Consider the following 18,202-nt stretch of genomic DNA (forward strand, 5'->3'; position numbering starts at 1 on the left):
AAAGCTGTTGGAGCAGCGGCTTTGGCGCCGAGCAGCTGCGAGTCCATGGTCGTGCAGACTTGCATGTCTAACCACGTTGATCTCGCGTGTGGCTTGGCGGTTTAAGCCAATAACACCGGTTGGTTTACCGCTGGCTTTGGCGCCGACTAGACATGCGAAAGTTGACGTTGCAACAACACAGACGCGCTCATGCCACGCTCGTTGTCTTGTTGCGCTGTTGCGCTGAGAATCGAGTATATTGGCTGCATGAGCGATTGGTACTGAGCCTCACGTACCTTTGAAGTACGACTGCATCACAGCCAGATTTTGACGCGCAGTTTGACAATCTTCATCATGATCATGTGTGTATAACAAGTAAGACTTTACAGCTATATGAAACCAGGTGGAGCTGTCGGCGCGGGCTGAACTAGACCAGAGACTCTCCAGCCTTGTTTGGGCATCAGCCTGATCTTAACCTTCTTCGATCTTCTATTCAAGGTGCGCGTTGATATTGCCTGTGCCTTGAATTCCTGTTGAAGGTTCTTGGGCAAGCTGTATATCAGCGTCGGCATGGCCGAAGTCTTCCAATTGCCAATATCATGGTATGTGTGTTGTGAAGTCTTGACCATTGTAGCCACCAAGAACGCGATGCTTAGGCAAAGCAGAAGCAGGGGAAACGTAAGCCAACCCCAATGAACGACCACATAAGTCTCTGGAGAGGAGGCACTTCCAACGATGAGCTCATTACTGTCAGCATCAGACCTGACAGCATTCGTTAAAGCATGTGCTATCCTTTCCATATGGTAGGTGACGTTATTGGGAGCAAGCCATGGGTTGAACCGAACTTCCCGAAACATGACCTGATCAATGAAGCTAGTTCTGATCTTCAGATATGGCTGGGCCGATGGCTCGGTGACAGTAATCAGGGAAGGAAAGACTTCGTCCAGAACAAAGATTGTTCTCATGAACGTCTCATTTGAGACGCCATAAGTGGTCGTATGGTTGTCGTTGGTAAGTGGGGTTATCGTTATATTTGTATTAAACCCCAACAGCGTGTTGTCAAGCGACACCCGCTCGCTCCACCATGGGTATTCGATCTGTGTCGTGTTGGTGAAGGTCTCGACGACCTCCTCTTTGTAACCTCCTTGTGCGTATGAGGAGCGAAGTGTCTTGACACACCAGGATAAGACACATTCGTGAGCGACTGGGGGGACTTTGCGATAGACGCTCTCGGAGGAGCCATCCGCTGCGCTTACAATTATCGCATCGATGATAGGATAGTTGATGTGCTTGAAGTTGATGGATCCCCCGTACAGCGGTGACCTGGAAGGGTTTGTGACGAGCGGTAGCGTGCGCATGAGAAGGGTCTCTCCATAAGGTGAATCCGTGTTGTTTTCGACCCTGTACCCGGACATAAGGACAGGCAATGAACTCGTCGCGTTCAAGAAATAGCCACAGGCAGTACCTACACAACGACAATGTTAGCCTTAGTCAACTTTATCTTGCATAGGTTGGTCGGCGGCCCTGCTTGGCATGGCCAAGACTGACAGTCGATGATGAAAGGCTCATCTCACCATTGGGATATGTATCCTCTGTTCCAGGACCAGTTGAATTTCTAATCCAGTCCATCTTCATGGGAAGACAGTCATATTCAAGCAGGTATGACACATCCTCGCAGGCACTGCAGACCCCCAAAGACTGATAGGCCGGCCACTCACATCTACTAGTTGGACACACTAATGGTATCTCAGCCTGAGGACCACCCTCGGTGAGAAACGGACGTGTTCCATTTTGATCATAAAAGAATGGATCCAGGGTCCTCTTGAGGTCTTGGTTCATCGTGGCTATGGGATCGTCGGCCCAGGTGCTGTCGTACGTAAGGGCGACGGAAGGGGTATATTGTACGGTCCGTGGGATCGAGCTGTTACCCTGCAGCTTCCAACGCTCATCGAGGTCGGTAACCTGCTGGAAAAAAGTATCAATCGCAAGTAGGAGGACTGTCAACAATGCACCTAGTGCAGCAAGTGATTTGCCCTTCGTTCTGCACAGAAGCATGAACGATCCCCATGCACCGCGCGATGCTTTGTCAAATATCTCGAAGTCGAATGCGTCTCTGGACTTTTTCCCGTGGAACCAAGTCCATTTCAGCTGCCCGATAGCTTCCGATATAGGTAGGATAAGTGCTGCCGAGGCGATTTTCGAAAGAACCGTGATTATCGTAAGGCCTGCAGGCCATTTGTTGTGGGATTGATCGTGGAGATAGTAGAGTAATCCGATAATTATGCCTACACTCTTAGTTAGCACATGTACAGATCAGGTAGAGCTGATGGTGTCTTACCCATGCAGACGGCACTCGTTGCCACACTAATGATCTCAAAAAGCCAGCGTTTGTAAACATTTTGCGAAGAATTGTATTGCGCTAGCTTTCGCTCTATGCGCCCTGGGAAATCGAGACGATGCTTTTCGCGGACAGAAGCTAGATAGGATGGCGGAGGCGGTATGTTCGAGGGTTCGTTGATTGACGAGAAGTATGAATGCTGTGGCTGCGCGTGTGAAAGGGGTAACGGGATCCCTTGTCGCTGTTGTTGTTGTGACATCGTGAGTGCGTTTCGATGAGCGCGAGAATGTTCATGCCGTCAGAGCTGATGCTTTACAAGAGGTGCCGGAAGTAATGATTGGTAGATACCAACATTCCGCCAGGACCCTCTGTCAACGACAGAGCGCTTAAACTGCGAGTGCCTTGCAGCTCGTCTAGATAGAACGACGCGATCATAGCGGGCGTGATCCTCGGGAAGCGTGGCTAACTGGACGAAAGTCGATGTAGGGCTCGAGACTACCGCGTTGACGAGGACGAGTCCTTGAGGTTGTTGCTCGGCGACACTGTCAGACCTGTCGGAGTGGTATATTTAGCGCCCATAGCGTCGTCAGGCCCGCCCTGGAGTCGTGTGGCGCCGATCACCTTAGCGCCGGGCGCAACATCCTGCAGGTACAGCTTGTCGGACCGTCCAAAACCAGCATTTACAGTAAGTATGATCAAAGTCATAAGCGCTGAAGTCGTTATCTGAGTAGGCAGAGCGCAAGGCAGCTTGGTAAAGGCAGGTCTGACTAGTGAATGCTGTCAGGTACGGAGGACCGAGCTTGGGCTGCGCTCCAACCTCGGAAGGTTGCAAGGTGCTGGCCTTTGTGCCATGATGTCATGAAGTGTGCGGCACCACCAACACTATTATTCTGTTCGAAATACACTGAAATAGCAAGGCATAAGCAGCAGTCGAGGAGCTCACAAGCTCAGCCAAAATTCCTGTAGAACAGACTCTGGCACTAGATATCATTTATGCGGAGCGAAGATAGTTTCACTCGACCAATGGCAATAACGTCTATGGAGAGAAGAGCAGTTCTAAAAAGTGGGATCGATGAGTGAAGTTACGAGCGTACCACGGCCCTATGGAAAGTGAGGGTTAGTTTAGTCTACTGTGCGATGGCGTCAAGATCGTAGAGTGATGGACTCTTCTCAGGTCGCCAAGGCATCACCTCAAGATCTGTACTCTCATCAAACCTATGTGGCAGCCCATGCATTCGCCGAGACAAGACTAGTACTGCGACAGACAAGACATTGGGCGATATCACTGTGCAGGAGTACTGTGACTGCTTGCGCATATCGTGCGAAGAAGGCTTTCACGTGGCTTTGAAGGTCGTCGGCTGTGCCGCATGATCTAGGTAGTGACACTGCAGCGGGATCAAAGAAATCCTTCCAGCCGCATGAACGGTGGTTTTGATAAGGTTTACATGCATGTAGCGGTCGTGTTGCAGCTTGGACGGAGAGGCTCGGATGATGTGAGTATCGACTGCGGGCGCCTAGTCGTTGTCTGCAATTGGTGGATGTCAACCTTTCTCAGGTAGACACTTCGGGTCACCAAACATCTGTCGCAACGCTGAGTTGTCGCATCGGAACGGTTTATTGATCCAGAGAGTCGAATGGGACGTTCAAGATATTCGAATCTAGGTTCAGAGAAGACATGAAGATGCTGTTCGCATAAGATCACATCCTAAGCCATACCTGATCCGGCTCCTGGACAGGGGTAAGACGCCACCAAGTCTGAGCGAAAGCTAGAACCACAATTGAACGTGTGATATTTCTCTCTGAATGATCTGTTTTCAAGATTACTACTGAGAATTTACAAAGAAGCCGAAGAAAGCGTAACGCTGAGGTGCGTCACGTGTAGAAAAGATTCGTGACTAGGTCGCGGGGATATGGCTGATTCGCATAAGGCACCGATCGCGTAGGGCCAATCGCTTCAACTCCAGGGGTCGGTCCAAAACGCCGCCAAGCCACATCACATTGCCAGAACCTTTCGATTGGTTAGAAGTCGTTCTAGCAATTGATGAGAATTGCAGGAAGTACGGGTGATGAATCGTACTTACATGATCTCGAATTTGCAGAGTCGCCTCGTGGAAAGCCCTGCCATTTGAGCGCTTCGGGTGTGATAACTCTGTGACGAAAATCGCAGGATATCCCCTGATCCATTGCGTCGCGTCCGTGGACCACCACAAAGTCCAGGACCTGACGCCTTGTGTTCCAACGCGTCGGTCTTTGCGTTTCACCTTTCCCCATTCGTATACCAGCTATCATGCTCCCTGTTCTTTCTCCCAATGGTTGCACAACTTCGTGTGATGCGCGCATCGTACGTGCGATGCCATGCGTCTGGTGCCGTGTCGGTGGCTTCGAAGGCGGTTACGAAGCTGGGAGAACCTGCGGGTTGAAGCGCCGGTAGTCAGGTAGTGGAAATGAGCATGCGGTGCGATGGTCTGGAGTCGTCACCGTCGGTCACCGTCGGTGTGTACCCTGAACGATGGTTAAATGCCGGGACCGTTCCTGCTTCCTAAGTTGCACGTTCTCCATCCAACATTCCAAAACATTGTTACACCCTCCTAGGTAGCGAGCTGGCATCATCCTCCAACACCTAGCAAGAGCATTCTCTTCAAGACCCACATACTTTCTTCAAGACCTCTTGTTGTTCCAACGATGTACAGCCGTAACCTTCTCATCGCTGCCTCTTTGGCTGTTCTCACACTTGCTGCGCCAACCCCGGCAACCGATGTGAGTACCTCTCAAACCTTGCTACCTCTTTACCAATATTGATCATAACCAGATTGCACAACGTGAAGAGGCCGTGGCTGAGCGACGCAATGCTTTCTCTTTGACCGGTCTAGTCCGTGATGTTCTCAAACGACATGCCTTGATCGAAGCCGTTCCAGATGCCGCATACGACATCGTCATCGATCAGAGAAGCGAAGAAGTCGACGACGACGAGGATATGGTAGAAGATGTCGATGTAGATGCTTCCAAGCAACTATCCGACGATCTGGAGGACAGAGGTCTCCAGCGTCATGGCGGTGGTGGAAGCAAGAGGGGTCTTCAACGTGGTGGTGGCGGTGGAAGTAAGAGGGGTCTGAGCCGGCCCAAGAGCGGAGGTAGCAAGAGGGGACTGACCCGTCCTGGTATCGGGGGAAGTAAGTGAGCGCACGAGCATCGTTCCTTGTCGGTTTGTAAAGTACTAGTTGTAATTTCCTTAATTCTTTTGTTCATGTTACTTCCGAAGAACACTGGATGTTCTCAGATCCAACCTGGCGGAGGTAGATTGGGTTTTGGCTTCGCTACGAATGGGGAAAAAAGGTTTCCAGATACTCTCCAGCCCTGATTAGGCTGCAATTTGACCTTGAGTTCTTTCGCTTTGGCTCTTGGGGTTCCTGTGCTCGAAGATCTTGTGATCCTTTGCTGCATTTCATCTGGCAGACCATACAAGAGGGTGGCGTATGCCGAAGTCTTCCATACTCCTACACGATCGCGTTCCATCGCTGACTTGGCCACAGTTGCCGACAAGAAAACGAGAGAGATTAAGAGAAGACCAATCGGCAGCGTGAGCCACTCCCATCGAACCGAAACGTAGTTCTCCTGGTTATACGCCTTACCTCCAAGCATGTTTTTACTTTCATCGGAGGATCGTACCACATTCGTCATAGCAGTAGCGAGTCTCTCGAAATGATGAGTAATGTTGTTCGGTGCTAACAATGGATTGAATGCGAGCTTGCGCATGGATGGGCCGTCCGCGAAGTTCTTATACCTCAGCATCGGTTTCTCCGTTGACGTCGCGGCAGTGTAGTAAGATGGGAAGAAATCGTCGAAGATAATGATGACGTTCGAAGCGGTTGTGTTCGACAAGTGATAGGTATCGTTGAATACGACGCCGGTTGTCAAATTCCGGCTTGACGGTGGTGGTGTTATGTTGATATCGTCCGCATAAATGGTCATGGTGGCGTTCTCTCCTTCTAGTTCCACTGGCACGCTGGTCCATGGGAAAGGTCCGGACGTTCCGTTGAGGTAGGTTGACGTGACGTTCTCGTCGTAGCTTCCCCAAGCATACGATGACTCGATAGTCTTCACACACCATGCTAGAACGCATTCATGTATGACCGGAGTTTCGTTACGGTATACGCCAGCAGACCCACCATCAACAGAAGCAATCAAGGCATCCAGAATAGGATTTCGTACGTGCCGGAAGTTGATAGAGCCTTGGAATAATGAAAACCTATCGAGCATGTCCGTAAGCGGAAGTGCGCGCATGATGAGAGCTTCGCCCTTGATGGGTTCATCGTCGGCATCATCAAGGATGTAACCCGACATGAGAACGGGTGCATCGCTGGTCTTGTTGAGAAAGTATCCACAGACTGTCGAATTTGGGTACTTGTCAACCTCTATTGGGCCCGTCTGGTTGGCGCTCCAATCAATGCGAGTGTAGATGCAATCCCACTCGAGTAGCGGAGACACGTCGACGCATTCGCTACAGACGCCTAACGTCTCATACGGGGGCCAAGTGCAGTTGCTCGTGGGACAAGAAAGGGGTATCTCGGGCCTCGTTCCATTGCCGAAAGGTACAGGCTGTGTGCCGTTGTCAATAAAGAACTGACTTATAACGGGCCTAAGAGCAGGGTCTCGAAAATTCATCTCAAAGCCTTGGAAAAACTCCGGAGTATAGAACGGTGTGTAAGATGCCACCTTTGGAATGAGACTCGCTGTGTCTTGAAGGGCCCACCTGTTGGGGAAATCGACCACTTGCTGAAAGAAGGGATCCAAGGCCAAAGAGCACAGCATGATCATGGCTCCTAAAGCGGCTAGTGCCCGTCCCTTGGTTCGTATTAATAGTAGGAAAGAGCCCCACGGCCCTCTGGATGCGTTATCGAAGATCTCGAAATCCCACATTTGTTTTGAGTGTTCCAAAAACCAACTCCATTTCAGCTGGCCAAGGGCTTCAGACACTGGTAAGATGAGGGCGGCACCGGCCATCTTGGACAGGATGGAGATATAGGCGTTCAAAGTCAAGCCAGTCTTCTCAGCCAAGGCCCACTTTGTCAATGGTTCATCCTTGAGCCTGATAAGTACACCGATCACGGCGGCCATACAGATCGCGCTGAACAGCCAACTGAGTACTTCCAGTAACCATCTCTTCAAGATGTTACCAGATGCACTGTATCTCCATAACGTCTCTTCGATACGTTGTGCGATGTTGGCCTCCGGGTTAGACTTTTCGTTGACCGGCGGCGAGATCTCGATGGAGGGAGGCTTAGGCGGCCCATTGAGAATACCCAGCCCTGGATGGTTGTAGTAGCTGATCGGGGTCTTCTCGTTGATGGAAGGCACTTGTAGGGAATGAACGGTGTCAAGACGGACTCGAGGGCGTTCAGTCGGAAAGAAGCGGAGAGTCGGTCGCCGAGAGTCGGACTGGTGCTGGATCTCTGGTGGTGGTTCTGGAATGGGCCAGATGACTGATCGGCAACTGGAAGTCTCGATAGTGGTTGTAGGGCTTGGCTCGGCCGGGCTGATGGGTGGCGCGTTGATGTGTGACGGGCTCAGGTGCGTCGGGCGTTGAGGAGGGATGATGTCTGGTGTGGTTGGCGTAGTTGGTGTTGTACCATATGTCTTTGCTGTGATGCGCTCATCGCCGGTATCCAGATAGATTGGAATGTCTGGAAAAGCAGGCGAGCGCATAGGAGTGCGAGGAGAACGAGACATGTTGGGATAGTAACCTGATGTGGATATCGGGTAAGGCATTAAAAGAATACGTGAATACGAATTAGGGTACGAAGATAGTGGAGAGCGATGGAAAGATGTTGCTTCGTACAAGATAGTAAAGCAGTGCCAGACTGGAGAGAAGCAGTAGACTGATACCAGGTACTTACCATCGGTGCCCATCACCATACTATAACAACATCGAGCTGCAGTATAAGCCTCCACAAGCCATTTCCATGATTGGAGCCTGCTCGAAACATCAAACAGCACTGTTACTGCGGCGTACATGCAAACTATGCCTTCGTTCTGGAAACCGGTGCATTACCGAGCAAACGCACCATTCACGACACGAGCTAGCCGCAAGGACCAGACCCAACCTCCAGAAAAGCATGCCAAGAAAGGCGGCTGAAGGCCGTTTCCACGACACCTACGTGCGGCGCGGGCGTCGGGAGCTGTCAAGCCGGGTCACCGCTGTGGGTGTAGCCGTACAGAGCATGTGTATAACCGCTGGGATGGCCGCATGGCTAGGCTAGCGTATTCTCGTTGCCGCTGTGGTATTAAAACATATGCAGCTAGGCGTATTCTTAGCTTTTGGCCCCTCCATGAGGTCACGTTTCGATGACGATGCATCAATGAGGCACAGTCGTATAAGCGCTTCGAGCCTCATCGGACGCTGCAGCCAATGTAAGGAGCGCGGGTTTGGGGAAACATGTTGGTTTTGCTCGGGGAGCGAATGGCGATGCCGCTTTCTAGCCTCGGGGTATCGCGTGAACTCGCGCGACGTGGGTGGTGGTGGAGGTGGTGGGAACGACGGCCTCGGGATGTTTCGACGAATTTTTGGGGGTTCAGATAGCGGGGTCGCGCTATCGTTAAGCGCGGGGCCGATAACCCCACTTATTAATAGCCACCTATCGGCGCCGCGGAATACTTAGCCATGCGTCTATTTTTCGAATATTCCACGTCGCGTCTATCGTGCATTTGGCATCTCGGTGCAAAGCAAACAACGCATGCATGCATGAAGTAAGCTTCACGTGACGGCTTCTCCCAGGGCCAAGCAGGAGTTGACATCTGCCATCCTCTGGAGTAGCCGAAGCACGTCAGGTGTGTTATGACGGACCACCGTCTGACACCTCTTAGCTAGCCCTACCTCCCGAGGTCTACATCCAACACTTCGCTTACTGACTTGATACTACGGTGGCTTGAGGCTGAACATGTCATTCGGTGTTCTCTAGTACTGACACGTGTACTAACACCGGCGTACGCTAAATCCAGTCTGCCGGGTCGCGGCTATCAAGGCTGCATTGCGATCGTTGCGTACCCTCACTGGCCAAGCTTATGCCCATCTGTTGTTGTTTCAAAGCCGCCAAATTCCCATTCGTTCGGAAGATACCCCACAGGTCCCGATCAGTCGGAGATCTGTTTTCTGTAGCCGCTGTCGCTTGATCGGTGTCATGGTCGCATAGAAGAGCGGACCATTGGTGCGTTGCGTCGTCGAAACAAACTTATGATGGAAGTGGAGATCCGCGCAATTTCCAGCCTCTTCAGGCGTTGCATGCAAGGTATGGTTTGATATATTGCTGCGCCGCATGCTACATCGGAACGTTGAACGGGCAGAAGGGTAACATTGCAAAGGTGTTGAGCTGATGTCAGCCATGGCTTCATTAATATTGCACGACCCCGAAATGTTCATTGCGAGCCACAACGAGCGATGCAAAATCTTACACGGGGAAAGGGAGGACTAGTTCATGATTCATTACCGGGACGACCGCGAGCAACACTGACTTGTGCTGAACAGCCACAAATTGTGCATCTCCATCTCCACTATTTTCGTCCCCAACCGTTTCATACCCGCTCGAAGGAATGCGGCTCACTTCCAAGCGGCCTCAAAACCCGCCTTGTGAGCGCCAAATGCAACGTCATTTGCAAGATCCATCGACCTCAGTCCCAGCCACCACTTTACTTGCGGCTTAGGCCTTCTTGTCTGGCGCTTCATGAAGCTCGATGGCGTTGCTGTCCTGACCCATGACCTTGGCGGTGGTTGCAGCGAGCGCATCGGCATCGTCCTTCTCACTTTCAAACAAGAATGTAAGCTCTTCCAATGTCTTTCCGTACGTTTCTGGGAACAGGAAGTAGATGAACACAATCTCGCAACACAGCAAAGCGATGTAGACGAAGAGGAACTTCCAGTCAAGGTCTTCCAGTCCAATAGGATTGGTGAATGATCCAAGCATGACGGAGCAACGGTTGAAGAGTTGAAACCATGAGAGACCCTTGGTTCGGACGTAGTAGGGGAAGATTTCGACCATGTAGACATATGTGAGGGCGTTGTAAGCGATGTTGTACGCAGGCTTGTATAGGAAGATCATGACCAGAACCGCATAGCCTGTCTCTTTAGATCCAGTCTGACGATTACGAGCCTGAGCAATGGTCCAAGCGGTATACACGCACAATAAGCAACTCGCACACAGCAGATACATCCTCCGACGTGGGTATCGCGGTGTGACAGTTGCCATGACAAGCGCCATGAGGAAGCCCCATGCTTCTGAGCCGACGTTGTAGCGCACCTGGGTGTGACTATCTTCAATGCCGATCTTTTCCAGGATAGGCACAAGGTATTGGCTGATGAGGTTGTTGCCGCTGTACTGGACGAAGATGCCAAGGCCGGCGGCGACAAGCGCACGGTGTCGCATGCCTTTGGATTGGAAGAGCTCGGCCCAGCCACGTTGTCGCGATTCGTTCTCCAGCTCCAGAGCTTTCCTGATCTCAGCAATCTCAAGGTGCGGTAGCTCGGCCGAAGCATCGCCCTCCGCATGGTACTTGATCAATATCTCAAGAGCTTCTTCGCTGCGATCCTTTGAGACAAGCCATCGAGGACTCTCTGGAACCGTGAAAGCGAAGATGATCTGAATGACAGAAGGGCCTGCTTGAAGGATGGATGGGAGGCGCCAAGACCAGTCGCTCGGGATCAGCAGCGTACGCACGACTATACATCGGGGCCGAGATTAGTCTGCATTCATCTACCTTTCGTGGAGGAAAATTGCTCACCTATACCCGCTCCGAGAACTGAGCCTACTCCGAAGAATGCGTTGAAGAGACTACCTAAGAACTGTCGCTCTTTGGGATGGCCTAGTTCGCCGAGAAGAGCGGCTCCGGAGATAATTGCATAGACAATACCATGGCCAAGGAAAATTCGACTGAAGATAAACATGGCGACTACATGTATGTCAGTTGTAAGGATCTCTGAATGCAATAAGCATACTGAAGGTACTCACGGTTCTGCGACAAGCCCTGCATTACTGCTCCGATGATCATAATCGTGGACCCCAAGACGATACTCTTCCGCCTTCCAAGATGATCAGACACGATGGAAACGAACGGAATACTCGATATAGCGCCGAGGTTGTAGCAGGCGACAAGCAATCCGAGTTGGCCTCCTTTGGGATGATTGAAGTATTCTTGCCAGTAGTGGAGAGCTTGCACTGATGACGTATACTGGATCAGTGTTTCATCTCAAGCAGCGCTGTAGTAAAAACGACTTACTTCCATTCATCATCGAGCTATCAAATCCAGAAGTAGACTCAATGAAAAAGCAGAAAGGTACCAGCAATAGGTAGAGACGTCGGAGGTTTGGCTTGTTCCACCATCGTACCGTATCGGCGGCGACGAGGCGCTCGATGATACCGTCGCCAGGGCCTGCAACTGCTGGTGCCATGATTTTTCCGGTTGAGATAGGTACTCAGTGTAGCGTCAGGTTGGCATATCCTGAACTTACATACTCGAAGCCAAGCACTTCACCGGTTCAAGAAACCGTCGAACCGACTAAGGGATGCTGGATCTGCCTCGCTTTCGTCTTGGCTTTGCGGGGTTTGTGCCCGGTGGTACGGTTGACGCATCCTTCATGGTGAAGCATGACCGTTGATCAAAGGAAATACGAATGCCTGTCTTGCGACGATACAAACACCACCAAGTCTCATTGCTCCATACCTGGAAATATGAGGCTAATTCTCTCTGCCGTGCGGATAAATGCCGTGCTATGCTAGTCTGCCTTACTCAACACCGTCAGCTTCAATATCAAAATCGTGTACTCAGGTCCGTGAATGTGCATGCAGGGCTGGACTCAAATGACCCGATGCCCGACATGGACCTCAGCACTAGCCATGTATGGCGCGGTCCGTGGTGCAACAGGTAAGGTTGAATGCGGGGGAAAATCTCCTGCCCCTCCACAAGTTCTTTCGCACAGCATCGCCAACTTCTTGACTGATCTGGGCGACGAAGTGCGAAAGAGGCTGGATCGGCGGGCCAAAAACCCGGGCATTCTTCAGGCGGAAGAGATTGTGCGGTAGTGCCGCAACGGCAATCGATTCGCAGGCGGGTTGTAGCAGGAGCTTGCACCAATCCACGATGCGCATTCTGCTCGGCAGCATTGCTCTTCGTAATGTATTTCGTTTCAAGCTCTGAAGTAGATGCTGTCGCGTCGGAGAGATGACGTGAAGGGCTTGACGCGCCTGCCATTAGGGGCCGGCTTCCCTCGTGGCGCACAGATCACCAAGCCACACCTTCCGAATAGCTCCAGCCTCCTCAAACTCCAACACTTTCCATCGTCATCCCACTATGACTGAAGCGGTGCGCGAATTCGTCCAGCACTGTGGTAAATACACTGACATTGCGATCTGGAGGTTCAGTTGAATGCCATTGCATGCGAGAATTGCAGATCGAAGAAGTGCAAGTGCGATCGGAAGCTGTGGGTAACCCGCATGCCAGCTGCAGAACTTCATCTAACCAACACAGCCCATGCTGTTCTCAATGCCAGACATCATCGCTGCCATGCCACTATCAAGAGGGTGGTAAGCGAGGTCTTCCAGCCGCATACATCACTGCCCTTGAGAAGCGGCTGGCAGACACCGAGGCTGCACTCTCCGCAACACTCACTGTCGTCCAAAACCAAGACTTAATATTGTTGAACGACGTTAGGCTTCCAGATCCATCATTGCACGCGCCAAAGCGACAAGGCTCAAAAGCAGAAAAGCTTGAAGAATGGAAGCGCCTGCCTTTGCAGACGACCGAGCAGTTGACAGCTTGGCTACAAGCACAGTGTCGCGAGACGGCAGCCCCGGAAGTATTTCCGCCGAGACACAGCAATATCGTCCCTGATAACGACGGAGCGCGCAAGACATCCAGGACAGCCGAAGGTCGACCGAATAGTGGTGCGCACGCTTCTCGCCAGATACCCGGCGATACATCCCCACCGGTGTCAGTCCTGCAGCAACTGGAAGACTGCGAAATGCCTATAGCACCGAACATGCAGCGAGCTCCCACTGATCCAGCAAGATGGCACGAAAACTACTTCTAGAACTCGAGAGGAGTGTCTGGCAGATGCTGCTGCGATGCCAGTAAGACTGAGTCAGGTAGGCACCTCGTTCTCAGTCACACGAGTCAACCACCAAAGATGCCGATTGCCGGCAGGCGCAGGACCAGTTTACGCTCGGAAGGCGATGCTGGCCATTCATCACGCTGTGGTCGGCACTGGACGTATGACACGATCGAAAGTTTGGAAAATATTGCTACGGTAATACATTCCAGACTTTAGAATACACTAGGAAACGCTCACGAGACACGCAGGCTCTTCTCGTCGCACGATTGATCTTCTACTCGGCTTTAAGAACGCTATCAAGTACTCCGCATCTCTTCACCCAACTTCTCGCACGCTTGCCGTAGATGTACATTGGAATCGTGCAAAGCGTGACAGCGACAGTGGTTCCACCAATGACATAAAACGCGTCCCTCACACCCTGTACCGCGATCCAGTCATTGGCGTAGAACGTCAGGCCGAAGGCGAAAAGGTTCTTGACAAAGTTCATGATGGCAAAGGCTTCAGCGGCCTGCTCGCGATGGCAGTCGGAGACGTAGGTTACGACGGCGGTAGTTCCCAGCTGAACACCCAGGTTGATCAGACCCATGCAGACGATGACCGGGATGGGCCACGGGTCGCGATTGTGGAGTGATTGGCCCCAAGCAAAGAAGCCGGTTGCGGTAAAGATCAGGTAGGTTATCATTACAGGGAGACGGAACTCGGGTTCTAAAATATTGTCAGTTGCTTGTAATCACAGCTTGGGTCGTCTGCACTCACCGAAAGTACCCTTGTTGCGTGTCGACATCCATTTCGCCACACCATCGATGATCGGACCGGCTACCAGCGTGGCCAACAACGACGCCACGAACGAGGACAGGTTCGTTGCGCCAACCGCGCTCACGGAGAAACTGTATGGTGGCGCGGAAAAGATCTGCGACAACGTGATGGAGATCAAGACAAGCCAGGATACGCAGATGGTGAAGAGCAAAGTCGCCCACATGACTACCGGGCTCATGATCACCACAAAGGGGCGTAGAAATGTGCGCCAGAAGGAGACATGGTCCCAGTAACCAGACCATGGCATGAGGGTCTTGACGTAAGGGTATGGGGCTTCGGAAGAGACGGACGACTGGACCGCATAGTCTTCGACGCGCTCGGCGGACTTCTCCTTCTCAACCGCGTCACTTTCCACATTCTTGGAGCTCGTGTCGATGTTGATGACGTCGTGGCGGTGGTAGGCGGACTCGGGCATGAAGAAGATGATGAGGATGAGCATGATGACAAACGCACCGCCCATGGCGTGCAATGCGATGCGGTGAGAGCCGTATTGGATGACGGATCCAGCGATTGGACTCGCTAGGTTGATACCACCGAGGACACCAAGGTTGAAGATGGCCATTCGGAATCCGCGCTCATGAACGTGCCAGATGTCTCCGACGGATGCTGGGATGAGTGCTTCGAACGGTGCCATGCAAAGACCTTGGACCGCTCGGGCTGCCGCCAGAGAAGGAAAGCTGGTAGCTTCCGCAGCCCAGAAACAGGACACCGCCAGGCCAACCGTGGTTGCGAGGTAGATTGGTCGTCGTCCGATTTTGACGGCTAGGGTGTTGCAAATCAGACTACCCACTGCGATGGCGACGATGCAGGATCCATTGCAACCCAGAGTGAACCTTTGTAATGGGACGTTGAATTGTTCCGCCAGGGGCACGAAAGCTGGTGTGAGCAACGGACCGACAGCTACAAAACATGCGATTAGCTCAGTATGTGGTATCTTGATGGCGCGAGTCTACCTCCTACAGCGCCGCATCCATATGCGATAACGACGGTGAACATCTCCTTCTTCCATCTTGGCCAATTGTAGGGGTCGTTCGGCGAATCAGAAGGCTGCGGCACCAGCACAATCTGCCCAGTAGGATCATGCTTCAGCAGCCCGCGATCAACATCGTTCGTGATCTCGAGATCAATGCGACCAAGCTCGCTTAACGGAGCTGTCCCAGGGACATGTTCGAGCTTGTAGTCTTGGAGTATACCCAGAGGCATGGTAACTCTATGTCCGCGGTGTGATTGGAATGGTAGCGCAAGGGAGCACACGTGGAAGGATAAACGATATGCAAAGAAGCAATCTAGATCGCACAGCAGATGGATGGAAGAAGCGTGGAAGCAATCCTAAATTGTCGAAGATGCGACGGACACTATAATGTGGTGGTGGTGGGGGATGCCTTAATCCCACGGCAGTTGAGCTTGGGCGACTGCATACAGGGAATGATGATTCGGTGGTGTGCGGGGAAGGATGGGTAGGATGCGGGGGCTAGCTCCGGGTTGGTCGCTCAGGTATCCACTGCTTCATGTTGCAGACGGCTAGTGATGCCAGCATGCCTCGGGTTAATGCGACCGATGGAGATGCTGTCAATCGTCGCCTCTTTTGGGTGTGCGACCACATAGGGGAAACAAGAGATCGGCAGAGGCTCTGCTTTAAACTTCACATAAGGTCCCAACAATGGCTTCGTGGCAGTGGTGGCTTCATGAGAGGTAACGTAGCCACGATCGACATGCGCGGATGTGGACGGGTGTTGCTGATCTCTGAACTTAGCAATATGGCGGTTTCAAGCTATCGTGATGGCTCGCACATGGCGTTGTAGGCCTAAAGGACAATCGCATCGGCTACGAGTCAGGTTTTGCACCGGACAACGTCCGCTCCACCAGGTTGGAGCCAGCGGCTAACGTTGCCGCATCATCAGGCCCACCCCATCACGACCCTGGTTCCTACTGACTCTTGCCGTAGATGCTTTCTAGCTCAGCGCAGACCGCGTCAGTAACCTCCTTTGTCGACGCCTTGCCTCCCAGGTCGCGCGTGGCAATGCCTCGCTCCGTGATGGCTTCCACGCTTTCCATCAATCTCTTTGCCGCTTGCTCCTCGCCTAGCCATGCTAGCATCTCAGACGCTGTCCAAAAGGTTCCGACGGGGTTTGCGACACCCTTGCCGGTAATGTCGAAAGCCGAGCCATGAATCGGTTCGAACATGGACGGATGCTGGCGTGTGGGGTCCACTGGTAACACTTAGCATGGGCAATGGATGCAACCATGTGGAAATGAAGAATACGTACGGTTGCTGGTAGGGGCGATGCCAATGGAGCCTGCCAGTGCGGCTGCGAGATCGGAAAGAATATCCGCATGCTGGACGAGTCAGCTAAAGCCGAGGTGAATACTCAGTACGTTGTGTGCTACCCACCAAATTTGTTGCAACAATCGTATCCAAAGATTTCGGATCAAGTACCATCCGGCACGTCATGGCATCGACGAGCATCTTGTCGCACTTGACATCAGGAAAGTCTTTCGCAACTTCAGCGGCAATCTCATCCCACATAACCATCCCGTTGCGCTGCGCGTTGCTTTTAGTAACGACTGTGATCTGTTTCCTCGGCCTGCTTTGGGCTGTTTCGAAGGCGAAGCGTAGAAGTCGTTCCACCCCATGGCGGGTGAATATTGAGACTTCCGTAGCAGTCTCCCACTTCTGGCCTCTGTGCGACCGGCCTCCTTGGCCTGCATATTCACCTTCAGAATTCTCTCGTACAATCACCCAGTCTAGATCGCCATGCTCTGCGTTGCGCAAAGGCGATGATGTTCCCCGGAAGATCTTGGTCGGTCGCACATTGGCATATTGCTGGAAGGTCTGGCAAATCGCGAGCCGCAAGCCCCAGAGAGAAATGTGGTCAGGTACATCTGTTGGGGGTTCAGTTCAAGGTCGTGTAAGAGTCAGTATCTCATACGTACCCGGGGCACCTACAGCACCAAATAGGATCGCATCATGCTTCTTGAGCTTCTCTAACCCCTCATCAGGAATGTATTGGCCTGTCTTCTTGTACGTCTCAGAACTCCAGTCGTAGTCTTCGAATTGTAGTCCGAATGTGCCGTCAAGTTGTGCCAGCTTCTTCAATACTTGTACGCCGGCATTGATAACTTCAGGGCCAATGCCATCGGCACCCATAGTCGCAATGGAGTGCGTGCGCATGTTGGTGGCTGGTGGAATGTTGGGTTGGGAGAGGGAGTAACGGCTAATGAGTGATCGTAACGGCGGTAAGCACTTGAGTTGATATCTCTTGAAGTTCTATGCGCAGTATCTTTTAAGCCTCATAGTCCGGACTAAGAAACCCCATATTCACACTTCGTCGACGATAGGACTGTTGCCGAGCTCGCCACTGGTGCGCTGGATAAGGGTAAGTGCGGGGAACGCGGACAAACAAAGTCCGACGCTCCCAAACCATGCCACCACACCCAGCACTTCGAATTTATCCTGGCGCTTGAAACTATGTGAAATCCCAATGCTGCTCTTGATCGAACCAGAAGGGGATGTCGAAGCCAGAGAAGGGGTCTAGCCCGTTAGAATACTCAGTTGATGAAGCGTTGGCACCCTCCGTTCCAACAAAGATGTTCCAGTAGCTGTTGTGCTCAAGAAAAGGAGCATCGTGGTTCAGGTCGCCCGTCGCACTGGAATCGATTGCTGCATTATATGGTGGATACTGCGCGTCATGATGAGGATCGATGTCATTCCTCCTTTGGCTTCCGACTTGATCTGGATGGTCGTTGCGGGTCGGTAATGATTGCTCGTGCAAGCTTGAACGTACGTTCAATTCACCTTTTTGAGCAAGGGCTGCATCTCCCGCGACCTCTGAGTCGTTTCTAGAAACCATTTGAGCTGACTTCTGCAGCATTCGAGCCCGTAAGTCTCGAATGGCCGCCGAGCTTGCTTCAGGCCAAGCACTGCCGCGTAGCGTGAGGTGTTGAAGTATGTCGAGACTTTTATCTGCGAATCT

General features: G+C 52.1%; 4 protein-coding genes across 4 annotated transcripts; 1 reads left to right on the forward strand and 3 right to left on the reverse strand.

Moving 5' to 3' along the window:
- Window positions 1-5,590: 5,590 nt before the first annotated feature.
- On the reverse strand, window positions 5,591-8,044 carry J4E85_007231 (uncharacterized protein; the record flags this gene model as incomplete). Its single annotated transcript, XM_051471463.1, has 1 exon — window positions 5,591-8,044. One exon carries the CDS (start codon window positions 8,042-8,044, stop codon window positions 5,591-5,593), a length of 2,454 nt encoding a protein of 817 aa, XP_051324537.1.
- A 1,964-nt stretch (window positions 8,045-10,008) lies between these two features.
- Window positions 10,009-11,753, reverse strand: J4E85_007232 (uncharacterized protein; the record flags this gene model as incomplete). The annotated part of the gene is made up of 4 exons (XM_051471464.1): window positions 10,009-11,024; window positions 11,087-11,254; window positions 11,314-11,520; window positions 11,582-11,753. The coding sequence occupies 4 exons, from the start codon at window positions 11,751-11,753 to the stop codon at window positions 10,009-10,011; spliced, it is 1,563 nt and encodes a 520-aa protein (XP_051324538.1).
- Window positions 11,754-12,652: 899 nt separating this feature from the next.
- Window positions 12,653-13,391, forward strand: J4E85_007233 (uncharacterized protein; the record flags this gene model as incomplete). The annotated part of the gene is made up of 2 exons (XM_051471465.1): window positions 12,653-12,689; window positions 12,904-13,391. The coding sequence occupies 2 exons, from the start codon at window positions 12,653-12,655 to the stop codon at window positions 13,389-13,391; spliced, it is 525 nt and encodes a 174-aa protein (XP_051324539.1).
- A 295-nt stretch (window positions 13,392-13,686) lies between these two features.
- Window positions 13,687-17,400, reverse strand: J4E85_007234 (uncharacterized protein; the record flags this gene model as incomplete). Its single annotated transcript, XM_051471466.1, has 7 exons — window positions 13,687-14,117; window positions 14,169-15,128; window positions 15,182-15,436; window positions 16,163-16,438; window positions 16,496-16,565; window positions 16,621-17,111; window positions 17,163-17,400. 7 exons carry the CDS (start codon window positions 17,398-17,400, stop codon window positions 13,687-13,689), a joined length of 2,721 nt encoding a protein of 906 aa, XP_051324540.1.
- Window positions 17,401-18,202: the final 802 nt, after the last annotated feature.

Source organism: Alternaria conjuncta, assembly GCF_024043145.1.
Source record: "Alternaria conjuncta strain BMP 0040 chromosome Unknown scaffold_10, whole genome shotgun sequence".
Lineage (NCBI taxonomy): Eukaryota > Fungi > Ascomycota > Dothideomycetes > Pleosporales > Pleosporaceae > Alternaria > Alternaria conjuncta.